This window comes from Triturus cristatus, chromosome 6 (assembly GCF_964204655.1).
Source record: "Triturus cristatus chromosome 6, aTriCri1.1, whole genome shotgun sequence".
NCBI lineage: Eukaryota > Metazoa > Chordata > Amphibia > Caudata > Salamandridae > Triturus > Triturus cristatus.
Genome location: NC_140589.1, coordinates 1,908,422,370 through 1,908,442,880, shown reverse-complemented (window position 1 = coordinate 1,908,442,880; position 20,511 = coordinate 1,908,422,370). Strand labels below are relative to the sequence as shown.

Genomic DNA, 20,511 nt, shown 5'->3' with positions numbered 1-20,511 from the left:
CCTCGAGCAGAGACCTCAGCGTGGGAGGAAGAACTGCGCCATTTGGATCCTTCCGCCGGAGATGGAAGCCGGTGCCGCGAGGACTCTAACCGAGACACCCGGGCAGACAACAGTTTCATCCGACGTTCCCGCTGGGACTTTGGCTTCAGCTGCCGACAGGCATCGCGCTCAGCGGAGTCGTGGTGCTCGCCCAAGCACCACATACAAATCTTGAAGCCCGCAGGCATCGACACACTGTTCCAGACGAGAAAGGCATCATGAAGGTCTGAACAAAACACAGGCCAGGGGAACTGCTAATCCCCGGAGCCCCGTTGGGACGCGGAAGAGAAGAAAACTGACGTCAGCACGCCGTGCAGAGGTACCGCTGGGGAAAAAGATTTCCGGATCCAGTCTGACACCTGGGGATATTCTAAGTTAAGGAATCTGCGGCTAGATGTCTGTATCAGATATGCGTTATTAGTGTCACGACTTTCTTCCCTGTGTGGACTTTGATGGTACATTAGCTGTGTCTTTTTAATAACTGCTTTGTTGAATTTAGTGCAGTCATATTTCTATCCCGTGTGATCTTTCTGGTGTCGTGTTAGGTTGCTTTTTTTTAAAATGCCTCGTCACATTAAGTGCTCTGATATGGTTTCTGCCATGTGGACTTTCTGAAGGTGCATTCGCTGTGCCCTTCTAATAAATGTGTTGTTACGGTCTGTACATTCATGCGGTTACTTCACTCTTCACACTTTGTCACATTCTGTACATTCAAACAGATTTTGCTCAATTGGGACTTTCTGATGCTGTTTTAACTCTTCCTTGCTAATAAATGCCTTGCCACATTCAGTGCAATCTTCAGTGTGGACTTTTGATGTTGCATTAGCTCTCTATTTCTTATGCATGCATTGTCACGTTCAATACATTTATATAGTTTTTCTCCTGTGGGAATATTCTGATGTCTTATTACATTTAGTTTTGCAATAAATCCCATGGTGCATTCTGTACATTTACATGGTTTTGAACCAGTGTTGACTTTTTGATCCTGGAATAGCTTATTTTTCCTGCAGAAGACTATATTACATTCTGCAGATACATAGGATTTCTCTCCATGTGGATTTTCTGATGTCGCTTCAGTTTTCCATTTGAAATTAATGCTTTGTGACATTAAATAAATTGATCTAGTTTCTCCGCCATGTGAAATTTCTGATGTTGCAATAAATTTTGCTTTGTACCAAACCCCTTTTCACATTCTGTACATTCATACGGTTTCTATCCTGTGTGAAATTTCTGATGTAGTTTTAAACGTCGCCTTGTAATAAATGCCTTGTCACATTTTGTTCATACATATGATTTCTCCCCAGTGTGGACTTTCTGATGCTTTTTTAAACTTTTCTTTTGAATAAATGCTTTGTCACATTCAGTGCAAGCATATGGTTTCTCCCCAGTATGGACTTTCTGATGTATTTTTAAACTTTTCTTTTCAATAAATGCTTTTTCACATTCAGTGCAAGCATATGGTTTCTCCCCAGTGTGGACTTTTTGATGTATTTTTAAACTTTTCTTTTCAATAAATGCTTTGTCACATTCAGTACAGCTATATGGTTTCTCCCCAGTGTGGACTCTCTGATGTAGTATTAACCTTTGCCTGGTAATAAATGCCTGGTCACATTCAGTACATTTATAGGATTTCTCCCCCGTGTGGACTTTCTGATGTAAAATTAGCTGAAACTTTCTAGTAAATGCCTTTTCACAATCAGTGCAGTTGAACGGTCTCTCCCCAGTGTGAACTTTCAGATGGTGCATTAAATTTTGCTTTGCAATAAATGTTTTGCCACATTCAGTACATTCATAGGGTTTTTCTCCTGTGTGGACTTTTTGATGTTGTGTTAAATGTGACTTTCTAATAAATGACTTCTCACATTCAGTGCATTTGAATGACCTCTCTCCAGTGTGAACTGTTTGATGTTCCTTCAGCGCTCCATTTCTTATAAATGCTTGGTCACATTCTGTACATTGATATGGTTTCTCTCCAGTGTGGACTGTTTGATGTCGCTTCAGCTCTCCATTTGTTATAAATGCTTGGTCACATTCTGTACATTGAAATGGTCTCTCTCCAGTGTGGACTTTTTGATGTCGCTTCAGCTCTCCATTTGTTATAAATGCTTGGTCACATTCTGTACATTGAAATGGTCTCTCTCCAGTGTGGACTTTTTGATGTCGCTTTAGCTCTCCATTCCTTATAAATGCTTTGTCACATTCAGTACATTGATATAGCTTCTCCCTTGTGTGAACTATCAGGTGGTGTAATAATTTTTGCTTTGTAATAAATTTCTTTTCACATTCAGTGCATTCATATGGTTTCTCCCCAGTGTGGACTTTCCGGTGTAGCGTTAGGTTTCCACGGGTAATATATGCCTTGTCGCATTCAGTACATTTATAGGGTTTCTCCCCAGTGTGAACTTTCTGATGTTGAGTTAGATCTCCATTGGTAAAAAATGCCTTGTTGCATTCTGTACATTCATAGGGTTTCTCCCCGGTGTGGACTTTCTGATGTCGTGTTAGATGTGACTTTATAATAAATGCCTTCTCACATTTATTGCAGTTGAATGGTCTCTCTCCAGTGTGGAATTTTTTGTGTCGCTTCAGCTCTTCATTTGTTATAAATGCTTTCTCGCATTCAGTGCATTCATAAGGTTTCTCCCCAGTGTGGACTTTCTGATGTTGCATTAGGTGTCGATTGGTAATAAACGCCTTGTCACATTCTGTACATTCATACGGTTTCTCACCAGTGTGGATTTGTTGATGCAGCTTTAGATTCTTCTTCCATCTAAACACTTTATTACATTCTGTACATTTATATGGTTTCTCCTCTACGTGGACACTCTGATGCTGCATTAGGTCTTTCGTTGCAAAGAATACTTTTTCACAGTCAGCCCATCAACATGGTTTTTCTCCAGTATGAAGCTTCTGTTGTCGCACATGCTCTTTCTCTGCCCAATAAAGGTGTTGTCACATTCTAGATATTCATACGCTTTCTCTCCTGGGTGTTCTTTCTGACACCAGGTTATCTCTTCCTTTGTAATGAGCACCTCATCCAGCTTGCTTCAGTGTGCCAGGGTGTTATGTCCTCAATGTATATCTGCTGATGCCTTAGAACCAAGTACAGACCCCATTGCGCAGTTTGGGCTTCCTGCTGCAGAAGAAGAGTTTGGTAAGGCATTAGCCTTCAAGGAAAGAGATTTTGAGGAATACTGTTTTTACATCACTTCCTACGCGAGTGATGTTTAATAGCTTTACCTTTTTCATTTATTGTTGCATTTATTTCACCTGTTAGAGTAAGAAAAAGAAACACTGAATAAGCTTAAATGCAGAGTCCATCACAAAAATCTATTGCCATTTAATGAGACATGTAATTGTTCATATAAACAAGTATGCTGAAGAAATTCTAGATTATACTTTCAATGAAAAGATGCATTAGGCAGAGAAAGGGCATACGATCCTTCTGTGATCCCCTTCTTCTATCAAGGAGTGTGGACTCAAGGAGTAAACGAGGCGCCTTGAGAAGGCTCCTTGTTCAGTGAGTGAGACTCTTTCCCCTAAGACACACTAAAATATTAAATCCACAGCGACAAGATGCCTCCCTTCTTATCCAGGGAATGCTTCCTATTATCATCTTCTCAACTAACCGGCGTGCCAAATGGAGGAATGCTCTTTCTTCCTCACTCAACACCACCACAACCAATAAAATCCATCACAGCCATAAACTTACTATCATACCCTCCACACTGTACCACAGCAACGCCACAATCGCCATCTATAACAATGGCCGCATACTCATTCAATCTTCAGATCATAACCTGGAATTCTTCAGCAGTCTCTTCTCCTACCTCAAACACAAACTCAACACAGCCACTCTTCGAACTTTCGCCTCGCCTACCCCTTCAGAATCCCCCGCCTTAGATAATCCCATCTCCCCTACTACTCGACTAGTTAACTATTCCTTCCTCTCCCACCACTCTCCCTGGGTGGTCACCCATCTGCCAACGGACACCACGGTTGCACATTGCACCCCCCCACTACCGACAACTCCAACTCCCTCCTGCATCTACACCAGTACGGCATCACCACTGACAATTCCAACTCCCTCCTGCATCTACACCAGTATGGCATCACTTCTCCCCACTTTCTCAGAGCCCGCTGCATTCATACTCCCATCAATAAGTTCCAGCCACACACCTCCACCTTTTGCACAAACATTACCAAGGCTCCGATGGGTGGACCTCACCAATTCCAGCCTTCCTAACAGCTCGGAGTCTCCCCTTCACTCCGACACTTCCCCCAACCTGGAAGCTCTCAGTAACCGGCCCTATGACTTAATGCTTGACACTATAAATTCCAAATTGCACAGGATCCGAGCAGACATTCTCAAACTACTTTGTATCACCCCAAATGTCGACCACAAGTGGCCCTCCCACTTAACATACCACCTATCTAACAACACCCCAACTTTCATCAACCACAACTCTGATGTATCCCTGGCCTCACTGGGAGCACTCAGCCTTCCTATAGGACTACACCCTTCCATACCAACTACTTCTGACCCAACAGGCTAATCAGACAGCTATCAAACGACAATATACTCGACCTTCTTGACTCCTATGACCCTTCCCCTGCGGAGCTCACCCGATCCACCACTAACATCGAGACTATCATCTCTCACTCCTCCAGACTATCTCACCTCATTATTAAATCTATTAATAAATCAAACCTCACCTAGTTCTCATCTCTCACACGCCCTCTAATATTACTACCTCTGACACAACCCTGAAATTTGCATTGCTAAACTGCTGGTCATCGGTGAAACACGAGGCTGATATAGCTGCTCTTATTCTCGAACAGGACCTTGTCATCAGCATGCTCAGGGAATCCTGCTTAAACAATTCCTCAGCTCTCTCCTTTGACATTTTTGTCCCCTCTGGTATGGCATCATCAGATTAGACCGCCCAAGATGACCGGGGGTGGCCTAGCCTGTATTTACAGAGCCTCAATCTCTGTGAAACATTCGCACACGTCATCTTAGCCCTCTTGTGAGTACCTTTGTAGTGCTAGAGGCACTTTTGTGGTTTGACACCACGTGATGACCTTTGAATACCATCATTTTAATTGACTTTGGTGTTTCCTTCTACCCTAGCATGAATGTGCGTCCTGCATATGCCTTATTTTTCTTAAAGATTTATTTTGTGTAATCTTGCAGTCTTAAAGTGGGAGCTGTCACAGTGTAGAACAGCCTTGCCAAGAACAGAACTTGTGGGAAGTGCACTGGAAAGCATGAGAGAGAGAGAGGTGTGGAATGTACTTTTTGGTCTTGAAGTGCAGTGTTATGAGCAGTGGTGCTCAAATGTGCATTGTGTTGTACATTGAGAGATGAAGGATGTGATGCTATAGGCAGTGGAGCAAAAATATGCATTGTGTTATACATTGGGAAGTATTATGAAGTTCTTACTATTGGCTCTGACATGACCTCATGTCATCCTGAATTCTGACTCGGTCCTGCTAGAACTTTCTGCACGCACAGGCCTACTGCTTGCTCAAGTTGTTTGGGTTAAACACGTTCAAGGTTGCTTTGTTTTGTTTTTGGAGAAGAGATTGTTGAATGTACCCTCGAAGGCTTTCATAAGCTTTGTCAAGATAAAGGCTGGAGCACGTGAAAATGCAGAGGGAATGTGGGAACTCCTTTTGCCCTGAAATACTTGCATGGAAGTTGGCCAATTCCAGTAACTTTCCTCGGTGCGGAAGGAAAGGCTCTCGAACTGTCTTGTGTGTTTTGAGACAATAAAGGCGGAGGGTCTTGGCAGGCAGCTTAGGAGCTCATTTTTGAGGCAGATGTGTCGTCACAAAAGAACGGAACTTGAGTCCCGGTCGTGAGTCCCTGCCTGGATGTCAACAGGCTCCTCCAGCTTGAGTTGGCAAGGATATTGAGTGAACGACCGATGAGGTGATTTGTTTCTAACAAGTGCCATTGTGATGGGTGGCTGTTTGTGTGTGCATATTCAGTTTCCATTGTCTGTGGTCATTTGAGGCGTTTTCTTTGTGATTTGTGAGTGATTCAGAGCTCACATCCAAAGTAATCACTTGATGTATTTAGTGTATATATCTTTCTGATTTCTTGCAGGACGTCCATTATTATCTGCTTGTGCATTTTATTATTATTCATGCATTTAACTGTTGCCTTTGTCAAGTGTGTTGTTATTGCTTGACAAGCTTTGTGCTTTTCTATCACCATATGCTTCTATGAGGACAAGAGCCATTCCCTGCAAGTTGTGCTTCTTTATCTCATGCACTCGTAGCCGGCATGCTAACCAGTTGTTTCCTTTGGGCTCCTTCGCCAGCTGTAATCTCTGATCAGCGCTCTGCCTGTTTCAAGCGCTGAAGCTGAGTTCGGTATTTCCCAAGCTGGAGTGAAGAGCGGATTTTCCTCACAGCATGTAGGAGCGGGCCCTGGGGGGGGAGCTTTGTTGCGGATATTCCTCACAGTGTGCAGGAGCGCGCTCTGTGGGGGAGCCTTGTTTATTTGTTCATCGCATTCAATCGGAACGCTGTTTCGACACACCCGGTCTGGGTGTCTTGCTTTCCTTTGTGTTGTTTCCTGATTCACAAACGCAGTGAATCCCTCTCGAGCGGCGGCTCAAGGAGCTGCCACATTTTTCTTCAGTAAGTGATCACAGGGCTTGGAGTTGTCATCCAGTACCTGAGTAGCTCATGTTTCCTTTTACTGAGTACATCAAGAACCTATTATCACAGGAGATAAGTACTTTATTGCTATTATTGTATTCCTTCTTCGTTTTGGGATTTCTTGATTGATATCACTTCAGAACTGGATTTTTCATAGGTTTCAGTATAGGCAGAAGTGACTTGTTTTTTTTCTTCACCAAAGGAGTATCTATAGCGGAAGTTTGCTATTCCTTTTGTTGTCCTCAGTAGACAAGACTATGTGCTAAGCATTATATTTTTCAGAAGTTGTAGTTGTCAGTACTATCACAAGGTCTGGGAAGGGAGTATGACGGATCTTGAAAATCATTTACGAAGTTATGCTGAATAACTGTTCTATCTGAATGTGTTGATCTGTCCCTTTCCTCTTCAGGGCACGCTTTCCTGCACTAGAGAGGACGATGCAAAAAAAGGTCTTCCAGTTTGTTTCGGCATCTTTTTATTATTTTGTCCCAATCCTCTTTTCCCCTGAGTGGTGCCTTTAAGGATAGCCATATATATATATGCTCCTGTGAGATACCACAAAGGGTACTCGGGGAACTAGCATCATAGATCGTCCCCGCTGGGTGCAGAATCCAGGTTAGTGGTATTCCACCTGATTATCTGACAGACCTGAAAGCAGCTTTCCTTCAAAATCAACTTGACACTGCTACTATTAGACCTAGGAAACTGTTCGAAATCATCAGAAACTAATCCAACTACACAATCGATCTTCCTTTCACAAACAACAAAGCACCCCCTAACTGTGAAACCTTTGCTTCCTGTTTAACTAAGAAAATATTGTTAATCACCAATGACATCCAGACCGCTTCCATTCTTCTTCACTCCAACCCCTCCTCATCCCTCCACAATGGACGATGTAGCTTGCTCGTATAACTGCCTACTCACCTCCTGCTCCCACAGTGGACTAAGATAACCAATGCTGCCCTCACTCAAGGGTCTCCACCCAACTGCCTCAAACTTGGCTGGGTTACCCCCAACCTTAAAAACCCCAACTCCGACCAGTCTGACAGTGTAGGTTACAAGGTGTAGGAGCCACATGTACTTCATAGCTCACTTTGCTATTTCAGAAGGATTACAATGTCTAAACTGCAAGTAAAAGAGTATCTGTTAAAAGCAGTAACCCTTTTAAGTAAAATAAAAATCTGCCATTTTCCTGTTACATAATGTGCTTTGCAGGAGACATTAACCCTCTATGCTACTTTGATTCAAAACTGGGACTAGACAAAACACAAATCTTTCCAGGAAATACGTTAACCTCCAGAGTTATATCACCATTATTATTATTTCCTGACATTTAACCTCATAACATATTTTAAAATGCAGACTTTGCAACCAGTTAAGCAGAATAGATTTACCGCCACTTATCTCTGTGTTGACAATTTCCTTTTTGGCAGAGTTTAAAAAAATAAATGTATACGTTGAGGCTTAGATTTTGCATCACATTTTTGGCCAACCCCGATGCAACATCTCACGTGTCAAATATTTTAGTGTGCTCAAACGTACTCATGATGCACCTTCTAAACTTATGTGTGAGGTCTTAAGATCTGATGCAACTTCTTGTGATGCCACTTCCTGTGAGGTCATGGGTTGTGATACCACTTTCTGTGATGTCATAGTCATAGTAGTCTTTATTCAAAAGCATAAAATATATCCATAAAAGCATAACATCAGACAACGTTATACAGTACTTGTCCTGAAATAAAGAAACTGCCATGGTTAGTTAAAATACACAAAACACACACAATTGATGGACGAAATGCAGAACAAATCAAAACATTCACCCCCAGTCAAGAGATCTGGGTTAAATACATCATTCTTTTGCTCACCATGCCACCCCAGTTTAGACCTGGCCATATGCAAATCAGTGTTGACCCTGTGCCTCATGGAAACAGTCCAGCCTGAACTGCCAAGCCAGGTCCTCCCTGGACTGGAAACAAGCATCTTAGGACCAGTTTCTGGGTTTCACCCCTCTTCAGCCAGGATAGCTTGATTCCAGTGGCACAGTGAGCCCAGGACCCACGTCTGGGCATACCTGGCGCACTTAGGGCGAGAAAGCAAAAGACACACAATTGATGGACGGAATGCAGAAGAAATCAAAACATTCACCCCCAGTCAAGAGATGTGGGTTAAATCTATCATTCTTTTGCTCACCATGCCACCCCAGTTTAGACCTGGCCATATGCAAATCAGTCTTGACCCTGTGCCTCATGGGAACAGTCCAGCCCGAACTGCCAAGCCAGGTCGTCCCTAAAATACACAAACAGTATTAAAACTTAAATGACCATTTATGTTAGGGTTTTATGCTTGTGGACACATCCTGATTAAGTGCAAAAGACGGTCCGCTGTAGGGGCACCGTTAGTGACAAACGAGCCTGGCCAAGTTTCATAAAGTGTGTTAGTGTTAATATTAGCTAAAAAGTCTGAATCATCATGTGCTGGTGGGTGGGGGGGAAATTACTAGCGCCAGAATCATCCATCATACCCTGAGCCTGTGGTTGTGACATATGATTTTCCACAGCCCATGCACGGAGAAGGCACAATGGAATATTGTAGGGCCTGGTACAATGGACCCTCCATCTAGTCTAGTGCACAAAGGGACTAATCTAATTAAGTGAAAATGCAAAGATACAAAATATGACACAAATCCGTTCAGATTAAAAATTTAACAATGAAGTTATTGTGTTACACCGCCCTCAATTCCACCAAACACTCATTTTAATATTTCTAGTACAATTTAGAGCTTAATACTGTACATTCTAGCCCAGTCATAGGGTTAAAGCCATATTCTTTCTAGTATAAAAGAGCGACCATAAGAATGACGCCATTTTGCTGCATATTTCTAGGGAAGGTAATGTTTGCAAATATAAATATGCAGGACAACACTGGGTAAGGCCATGCGGTTTTAGTATTGGTAAAATATATTTCTTCTGTAAGTGAGTGTAAAACTTGCAGAAGAGGACCACATGCATTGTATCCCGTGGCAACATATTATCACAGGGACAGTTAATCAAATTTACTGCCCAGTCATTCATTTTTGGGAGACTGACTAGAGTATGTAAAATGTGTAGTCGTAGGCGGGTTAAAACAAATGCATGTCTACCATGCAATACTGATTTGGGATAGGGTTGCATATTGAAAGTAGTTAAAGTTAATTGATTCTTTGATACACTTGGTTTTGGAGCTTCAAGTGTCCATCTAAGGTTATCTAGATGTGTCAACCCTTTCTCCTTCAAAGTTTTTTTGCTAATCATACAAAGAGTATCTGGTCTTTCAAAATACACGCAACAGCCCATGTCACGGAAAAAGCGTTGAATGTACGCTATCCATGAGATTCATGTGTGCAAACTCAATTGTAGACAGTCCCCAATAATTGCTTGGTTCAACACTGTATATCCCGAAGACCAGATTTTATGCCAGAGGAGTATTGGTTGCAGCTTTATTAAGTCTGCAACGTGTTGTGCCCTGAATTCCGCATGACTAACATAAACTGATGTACTTTTAGGGATTGCGAGTAAATATCTAAAAAATTCATTTCCCACCGTTTGAATGTCTGTGCAGTTTCTGTGCCCCCACAGTCCTGCCCCATATGTAGCTATACTCAGACACTTGGCTTTATAGATATTCATCATTGCCTCTAGGGGATTTGAGCCCAAACGTTTTGCAAAACTCCTGGGAGCCATGCAGGATGTGCTAAATAGAAACTTCCTGTTGTCAATGGCTTTATTCCACAGACCATCTCTGTCAAATAAAACACCCAAGTAGGAGAAGGTGTTAGTAAAGCCAATGGAGGTGTCGTCTATTCTAATGCCTCTGAATGTTTTGCTTGCCCTACCATATTTCATAATGAATGTTTTCCCTAGATTGATTAGGAGTGTGATATCACGTGCGATGTCACACACTGTGATGCCACACGCTATCATGTCATACTTGTCACTTGGTTAGTCTTCCCAGTTTTGTTTCCAGGACTTGTGCTTTGAGTACATACATACACAATTCATGAACGGTTGATAAACTGTGGCAAGTAAACGCCAAAAGCTTCAGAGGAGCACATCAGGAGTTGTCAAAACACAGGGTCGGTGGGATCGAAGCTCGCAGGATAAGGGTCGATCACAGAGATGGGGAAACATGGAAGAGAACCAGAGAGAGATAAAAAAGAAACACAGACACGCAAAGCGCTGTCTAGCTGCACGAGGCTGCAGAGCTGGACCTCATCTCCTCCCAGAGCTCCTTCCTTCTGTGCTTCCTGTCATTAGAAGGAACAGAGGCATGTGCCTCCCCAGATGTTTCCATCTGTGGTAAAGGTGCCAAATGCTGCATGGTCCAGGGCCTTAATACAAGCTCCTGCAGCACAGAGGGCCCCAAACAAAGCTGCCAAGGTTTTAGATTGCTTAAATCTGATATTTTCATATAGTTTCAGAGTACTGATGGGTGAAATTCAATTACTAAATGTGTGGCACTGGGAGTGGCACTTTCCCTCAATAAGTCCATGGAAACAGACAAATATCAGAAACGACAGCCATTTGAGCAACGAGAAACTTAAACTCTGCAGCAGGTGCTTTAAACCTATTGTGTGTAAATGATCAGCACACTCCACCCCGACCTCAGCGCCAGGTTTGGCTGAACCACAAGCAACAAAGGGATCTCTGTGATAAAAGCACCAACCCACAGAGCTATCCATATCAAATACAGTCCTGTGATATGCTGGCAGACTCTTTACAGGCAGCACATTAACCCACTGAGCTATCCATATATAATACAGTCCTGTAATATGCTGGCAGACTCTCTGCAGGAGGCGCATCAACCCACCGAGCTATCCATATAAAATCCAGTCCTGTAATATGCTGGCAGACTCTCTGCAGGAGGCGCGTTAACCCACCGAGCTATCCATATAAAATACAGTCCTGTAATATGCTGGCAGACTCTCTCTGCAGGAGGCATGTTAACCCACCGAGCTAGCCATATAAAATACAGTCCTGTGATATGCTGGCAGACTCTCTGCAGTAGGCGCGTTAACCCGAGCTATCCATATAAAATACAGTCCTGCGATATGCTGGCAGACCCTCTGCAGGAGGTGCATTAACCCACTGAGCTATCCGTATAAAAGACAGTCCTGTAATATGCTGACAGACTCTCTGCATGAGGCGCATGAACCCACTGAGCTATGCGTATAAAATACAGTCCTGTAATATGCTGGCAGACTCTTTGCAGGCGGCACATTAACCCACTGAGCCATCCATATAAAATACAGTCCTGTAATATGCTGGCAGACTCTCTGCAGGAGGCGCATTAACCCACTGAGCTATCCATATAAAACACAGTCCTGTAAATGCTAGCAGACTCTCTGCAGGAGGAACATTAACCCACTGAGCTATCCATATAAATATGCTGGCAGCAGGGCTTTAAGTGGTATGAAAAAACTGGGGGGGTCTCTCAAAGGGGTGTGGCCTATGTAATTAAGAGTGTGGCTTAAAACAAATAGGGTAAAAACCTGTGCTTAGCATAGTGTGCCGCCCGTCAAAAATCTGTGCTTAGCATAGCCGCCTGACTTGTATTTTGCTGTTTCTGTAATTTCACCCAGATATATGATACAACAAGTAACATCATACCGACAACAAGTCAGGACTACTGGCTTTGTCAGTGGTTGTTAGTTGCATAAGATAAATAAGCAGCAACTATGGCGTGTATATAATATTGAAAAAGTTTCCGCACGAAGCCCTGGGGACACCAGGACGATGTTGCTGCTTCTGCGTTTCAAAAAGAGAAGGGAAACCCAGAGAGAAAATGACTCTCTTTAAAGGATTTCCCTTCCCCTACAACGTTCTCCTGGCATGACGTCATGGTAACTTCTCCACTACTGAGAAGTAAGCACTGTGAGAAGCGGACATGGATGTGCCTGCTGTCACTGCAGTCCGGAAAAAAAACGAACCTCCTGTGCCAGGACACAAAGCAGAGCCCAATGGAGACCCGTTTCGAGGCCCCCTTTAAAAAAACTGCCAGTGCTCAGCACCAGACAGACGCAGCCCACTTAAATCCCTGGCTGGCAGACTCTCTGCAGGAGGCACCTTAACCCACTGAGTTATCCATATAAAATACAGTTCTGTAATATGCTGGCAGACTCTTTGCAGGAGGTGCATTAACCCACTGAACTATCCATATAGAATACAGTTCTGTAGTGTGTTGGCAGACTCTTTGCAGCACGCGCCTTAACCCACTGAACTATCCATATAAAATACAGTTCTGTAATATGCTGGCAGACTCTCTGCAGGAGTTGCATTAACTCACTGAGCTATCCTTATAAAATAAGTCCTGTAATATGCTGACAGAATATTTGCAGGAGGCACATTAACTCACTGAGCTATCCATCTAAAATACAGTCCTTTAATTTGCTGGCATACTCTGCAGGAGGCACATTAACACACTGTGCTATCGATATAAAATACAGTCCTTTAATATGCTGGCAGGCTCTGCAGGAGGCGCATTAACCCACTGAGCTATTCATACAAAATACAGTCCTTTAATATGCTGGTAGGCTCTGCAGGAGGCGCATTAACCCACTGAGCTATCCTTTTAAACTACAGTCCTGTAATATGCTGGGAGACTCTGCAGGAGCTGCATTAACCCACTGAGCTACACTTATTAAATACAATCCTGTAATATGCTGGCAGACTCTCTACAGGAGGAGCATTAACCCACTGAGCTATCCATATAAAATACAGTCCTGTAAAATGCTAACAGGCTCTCTGCAGGAGGCGCATTAACCCACCGAACTATCCGTATAAAATACAGTCCTGTAATATGGTGGCAGACTCTCAGTAGGAGGTGCTTTAATATGCTGGCAGGCTCTGCAGGAGGCACATTAACCCACTGAGCTATCCTTTTAAACTACAGTCCTGTAATATGCTGGGAGACTTTGCAGGAGCTGCATTAACCCACTGAGCTACACTTATAAAATACAATCCTGTAATATGCTGGCAGACTCTCAGTAGGAGGTGCATTAACACACTGAGCTATCCATATAAAATACAGTTCTGTAATATGCTGGCAGACTCTCTGCAGGAGGCACATTAACCCACTGAGCTATCAGTTCTGTAATATGCCAGCAGACTCTCTGCAGGAGGTGCATTAACCCACTGACCTATCAGTTCTGTAATATGCCAGCAGACTCTCTGCAGGAAGCGAATTAACCCACTGACCTATCAGTTCTGTAATATGCCAGCAGACTCTCTGCAGGAGGTGCATTAACCCACTGAGCTATCAGTTCTGTAATATGCCAGCAGACTCTCTGCAGGAGGTGCATTAACCCACCGAGCCCTCCGTATAAAATACAGTCCTGTAATATGCCGGTAGACTCTCTGCAGGAGGCGCATTAACCCACTGAGCTATCCATATAAAATACAGTCCTGTAATATGCTGGCAGACTCTCTGCAGGAGGCGCATTAACCCACTGAGCTATCGATATAAAATACAGTCCTGTAATATGCTGGCAGACTCTTTGCAGGAGGCGCATTAACCCACTTAGCTATCCATATAAAATACCGTCCTGTAATATGTTGGCAGGCTGCCTGCAGGAGGCGCATTAACCCACTGAGCTATCCATATAAAATACTGTCCTGTAATATGCTGGCAGACTCTCTGCAGGAGGCGCATTAACCCACTGAGCTATCGATATAAAATACAGTCCTGTAATATGCCGGTAGACTCTCTGCAGGAGGCGCATTAACCCACTGAGCTATCCATATAAAATACAGTCCTCTAATATGCTGGCAGACTCTCTGCAGGAGGCGCATTAACCCACTGAGCTATCGATATAAAATACAGTCCTGTAATATGCTGGCAGACTCTTTGCAGGAGGCGCATTAACCCACTTAGCTATCCATATAAAATACCGTCCTGTAATATGTTGGCAGGCTGCCTGCAGGAGGCGCATTAACCCACTGAGCTATCCATATAAAATACTGTCCTGTAATATGCTGGCAGACTCTTTGCAGGAGGCGCATTAACCCACTGAGCTATCCATATAAAATACAGTCCTGTAATATGCTGACAGACTCTCTGCAGGAGGTGCATTAAACTACTGAGCTATCCATATAAAATACAGTCCTGTAATATGCTGGCAGGCTGCCTGCAGGAGGTGCATTAACCCACCAAGCTATCCATATAAAATACAGTCCTGTAATATGCTGGCAGACTATCCCACTGAGCTATCCATATAAAATACAGTCCTGTAATATGCTGGAAGACTCTCTGCAGGAGGGGCATTAACCCACTGAGCTATCCATATCAAATACAGTCCTGTAATATGCTGGCAGACTCTCTGCAGGAGGCACATTAACCCACCGAACTATTCATATGAATTCAGTCCTGTAATTTGCTGGCAGAGTCTCTCTGCAGGAGGCGCATTAACCCACTGAGCTATCCATATATAATACAGTCCTGTAATATGCTGGCAGACTCTCTGCAGGAGGCGCATCAACCCACCGAGCTATCCATATAAAATCCAGTCCTGTAATATGCTGGCAGACTCTCTGCAGGAGGCGCATTAACCCACTGAGCTATCCATATAAAATACAGTCCTGTAATATGCTGGCAGACTCTTTGCAGGAGGCGCATTAACCCACTTAGCTATCCATATAAAATACCGTCCTGTAATATGTTGGCAGGCTGCCTGCAGGAGGCGCATTAACCCACTGAGCTATCCATATAAAATACTGTCCTGTAATATGCTGGAAGACTCTTTGCAGGAGGCGCATTCACCCACTGAGCTATCCATATAAAATACAGTCCTGTGATATGCTGACAGACTCTCTGCAGGAGGGGCATTAAACTACTGAGCTATCCATATAAAATACAGTCCTGTAATATGCTGGCAGGCTGCCTGCAGGAGGTGCATTAACCCACCGAGCTATCCATATAAAATACAGTCCTGTAATATGCTGGCAGACTCTCTGCAGGAGGTGCATTAACCCACTGAGCTATCCATATAAAATACAGTCCTGTAATATGCTGGAAGACTCTCTGCAGGAGGGGCATTAACCCACTGAGCTATCCATATCAAATACAGTCCTGTAATATGCTGGCAGACTCTCTGCAGGAGTCGCATTAACCCACCGAACTATCCATATGAATTCAGTCCTGTAATATGCTGGCAGAGTCTCTCTGCAGGAGGCGCATTAACCCACTGAGCTATCCATATATAATACAGTCCTGTAATATGCTGGCAGACTCTCTGCAGGAGGCGCATCAACCCACAGAGTTATCCATATAAAATCCAGTCCTGTAATATGCTGGCAGACTCTCTGCAGGAGGCGCGTTAACCCACCGAGCTATCCATATAAAATACAGTCCTGTAATATGCTGGCAGACTCTCTTCGGGAGGCGCGTTAACCCACCGAGCTATCCATATAAATACAGTCCTGTAATATGCTGGCAGACTCTCTGCGGGATGCACGTTAACCCACCGAGCTAGCCATATACAATACACTCCTTTAATATGCTGGCAGACTCTCTCTGCAGGAGGCATGTTAACCCACCGAGCTAGCCATATAAAATACAGTCCTGTAATATGCTGGTGGACTCTCTCTGCAGGAGGCGCATTAACCCACCGAGCTATCCATATAAAATACAGTCCTGTAATATGCTGGCCGACTCTCTCAGCAGGAGGAGCATTAACCCACCGAGCTATCCGTATAAAATACAGGCCTGTAATATGGTGGCAAACTCTGCAAGAGGCGCATTAACCCACTGAACTATCCATATAAAATACAGCCCTGTAATATGCTGGCAGACTCTCAGCAGGACGCGCGTTAATCCTCTGAACTATCCATATAAAATACAGTCCTGTAATATGCTGGCAGGCTCTCTGCAGGAGGCGTGTTAACCCACCGCGCTATCCATATAAAATACAGTCCTGTAATATGCTGACAGACTCTCTGCAGGAGGCGCATTAACCCACCAAGCAATCCATATAAAATACAGTCCTGTAATATGCTGGCAGACTCTGCAAGAGGCGCATTAACCCACTGAACTATCCATATAAAATACAGCCCTGTAATATGCTGGCAGACTCTCAGCAGGAGGCGCGTTAATCCTCTGAACTATCCATATAAAATACAGTCCTGTTGTTAGACCTGGCACCATTGGTGTGAGTCTCCCTTCCATTTTTGGCTGTGTCTCCTCTGTTTTTGCTGGTTATAGATGCTCTGGGCGCTGTGCCACTGCCATTCAATGCCACAGCGCGAATGCTCCCTTTGTAAAGATGACATGTGAATTGGTACATCCATGTTTGGCTTATTTGGTTTACCTGTTAGTCCCTAGTAGCGTGGCCTGTGTGTGCCCAGGGCTGGTAAACTGAATGTTGCTGGTGGGCCTGCAGCACTGGTTTGTGCCACCCACAGAAGCAGCTTGTAAAGTGTGTCTCAGACCTGCCACTGCAGTGTCTGCGTGCAGTCCAGAACTGCCATTTTGGCTGTGAAGTGCACCCACTTCCCAGCCCCTGAACCTTCCCTTGGCATCCTGTAAGCCACCCTTATGATAGGGTGAATTGTATGTGTAAGGTAGGACATGCTCTGATGTGTGTAGCATGTCCTAGTAGTGAATTACACCCAATTTCGTTTTTCACTACTGTAAGGCTACCTGTTCTCCATAGGCCAGAATGGGAGGTCTGGGCTATTACATCCTATAGTCCTAACTGACCCACAGAACATGGTAGAAAAACGAATTTAGTATGCCTGAGCTCAGAATATTAAAATACATCTTTTAGTGAAGGTTATTTTTATATACTGTGTTTGAAACTACCACTTTTAGAGTATAGGTACTTTCTTGCCTAAGCCTTCCAGTGTGCTCTGCTATTATGTGTATTGGCTGTCTGGTTTTGGAGGGACAGGGCAGGCTGAGTCTGACCTGGGTTGAATAGAGAGATCTGCTTTGGAGTGAGGGGAGGGGTAGCTCCTGCACTTGAATAGGGCTGTGCCTGGCAAGGTGAATGCTGGCTCCACCTCCCACTGTGCGTCTGAAGGCAGACCCCCTCTTTCTGAAAGGAAGGATGCAGCCTGGTAAACAAAGTGCTCCAGGGCTGGGCAGAACTGGTTCTGGCTGGGTTCAGAGACTTGTGACTCCTAAGAACAAAGACTTTGGGGGTATAAATATTTGTGCCCAAACCCCTACAATTGGTATTGCACCTGGACAACAAGAGGAACCTCTGTCCGTGTAACTACAGGAATCTGCAGGAGAAGCCTGTCCTTGTGCTTGTGTGCTGTTTCTTGGACTGGCCTGCAGTGGTTACTACTGGACTTGGAAGGAGAGGAAAAGGACTTTGAAGGAACTTTTATTTTGTGGCTACAGCAATCACCCAAGGGCTAGAAGAGAGCTAGCCTCCTGCAGGAGTCTCAGGCACACCAGACTCTACCACCAGCCTCCTGTGTCCTCCCAGCGAGGATTGCTATCTGCAGGTGAGGCTCCTGTGAGTTCCAGGGCCTCTAGCTCTACTGCTGAGAAAAGAGTGCTGAAAATCGTCGCTAACCCCCGTTAGCGGGCCGCTGCAGCTGGTGAGCGTGAGAAAAATCTTCGCTCTGCTTCCGCCGAGCGCTCGCTAACCCCGAAGATTATCGCATCACCCGTCAGCGGGCCTGAAAACGCCCGCTATCCCGAAGATCGTCGCATCACCTGTCTGCAGGCCTGAAAACGCACGCTATCCTGAAGATCGTCGCAGCACCTGTCAGCGGGTCTGAAAATGCTCGCTAACCCAAGGATTGTCGCATTGCTTGTTAGCGTGCCCCAAAGTGCTCGCTAACCCCAAATCATCGCATCAAGCTCATCGCAGCGCGGACGCCGAGCGTTCGCCATTTTTTCCTGCATCGCATCAGGATCGTCGCTCCCTCGCGGAGCGCCATTTTCTTCCATCGCAGCAAGATCGCACACGCAACAGGCTCGATGCATCATCCTCCCTTAGCGGCAAGGATTTTATCGCATCACCGGCCTAGCGTGAAGAAGTTTGTCGCTTTGTCCTGCCCGCAACCCAGCGCATCATCCTCCCTTGCGGTAAGGATTCAACGCATCGCTGGTTAGCGTGAGGAGATTTATCGCTACAACTCCTTAGCGAAATTTTTGTTGCTTTGCTACAAAATCCAGATACCATGTGAGTAAAAGGGTCGCAGAGACCACTGCATTGAACTGAACATCATTTTGTGCACCTTGAACTATTTTTGCAGCATTTTTAAAGGAACCCTATTTTTCTAGTATTGTGGATTTTTACTGTTATTTGTCTTGTGATTAAGTCTATATAAATACTTGAGTGGTGTCCATTTGTAGTGTTCCTCATTGTATTACTGTGTATGGTCATAAATGCTTCACACACTGCCTCTGAGATAAGCCTGGCTGCTCGTGCTACGTTACCACAGGGTTGAGCAGGGGTTGTCAAAGGGTGTAGTCTGCTTACTCTGACTTAGGAAGAAGGGTCCCTACTTGGACAGTGGCCAGCCATTGCCAACTAGAGACCCCCATTTCTAACACCTGTAATATGCTGACAGACTCTCTGCAGGAGGCGCATTAACCCACCGAGTTATCCATATTAAATACAGTCCTGTAATATTCTGGCAGACTTTCTGCAGGTGGCGCATTAACCCACCAAGCTATCCATATAAAATACAGTCCTGTAATATGCTGGCAGAGTCTCTCTGCAGGAGGCGCATTAACCCACTGAGCTATCCATATAAAATACAGTCCTGTGATATGCTGGCAGACTCTCTGCAGTAGACGCGTTAACCCGAGCTATCCATATAAAATACAGTCCTGCGATATGCTGGCAGACTCTCTGCAGGAGGTGCATTAACCCACTGAGCTATCTGTATAAAATACAGTCCTGTAATATGCTGACAGACTCTCTGCATGAGGCGCATGAACCGACTGAGCTATGCGTATAAAATACAGTCCTGTAATTTGCTGGCAGACTCTGCAGGAGGCGCATGAACCCACTGAGGTATCCATATAAAATACAGTCCTGTAATATGCTGGCAGACTCTCTGTAGGAGGCGCATTAACCCACCAAGCTATCCATATAAAATACAGTCCTGTAATATGCTGACAGAGTCTCTCTGCAGGAGGCTCATTAACCCACTGAGCTATCCATATAAAATACAGTCCTGTAATATGCTGACAGAGTCTCTCTGCAGGAGGCTCATTAACCCACTGAGCTATCCATATAAAATACAGTCTTGTGATATGCTGGCAGACTCTCTGCAGTAGACGGGTACACCCGAGCTATCCATAATAAATTACAGTCCTGCGATATGCTGGCAGACTCTCTGCAGGAGGCGCATTAACCCACTGAGCTATCCATATAAAATACAGTCCTGTAATATGCTGACAGACTCTCTGCATGAGGCGCATGAACCCACTGAGCTATCCGTACAAAGTACAGTCCTGTAATATGCTGACAGACTCTCCGCAGGATGCGCATTAACCCTCTGCGCTGCTTTATGCTGAGAGGAAACTGCCCGTACACTGAGTCCCCCTTCTCCCCAGCCTCATCTCTGACTCACCTAGCCTCACATCGCTTGGAGATAAAGCCTCTGCCTCAGGGCGCCCATGGGGCTGCAGCTGAACTGTCTGCGAGTCATACTCACTGGCTGCAGTGCATACACACAAACGTCACTTCCGGAGGTTTGTGAATGCAGATCTGCGCCTGCGCTGCCTAGTTGGTGTCGCTTCCCAGAGACATCACTTCCGAAGCCAGACTGGAAGTTAAGAACTGCGCGGGTGTGA

At 44.6% G+C, this 20,511-nt stretch overlaps 1 protein-coding gene across 1 annotated transcript; it reads right to left on the bottom strand.

Moving 5' to 3' along the window:
• Positions 1 to 1,318: 1,318 nt before the first annotated feature.
• Positions 1,319 to 20,399, bottom strand: LOC146822413 (uncharacterized). Its single transcript, XM_085613502.1, has 2 exons — positions 20,289 to 20,399; positions 1,319 to 3,309 (listed from the first exon to the last, which is right to left on the bottom strand). Exon 2 carries the CDS (start codon positions 2,875 to 2,877, stop codon positions 1,321 to 1,323), a length of 1,557 nt encoding a protein of 518 aa, XP_085469628.1. The 5' UTR covers positions 2,878 to 3,309; positions 20,289 to 20,399; the 3' UTR covers positions 1,319 to 1,320.
• Positions 20,400 to 20,511: the final 112 nt, after the last annotated feature.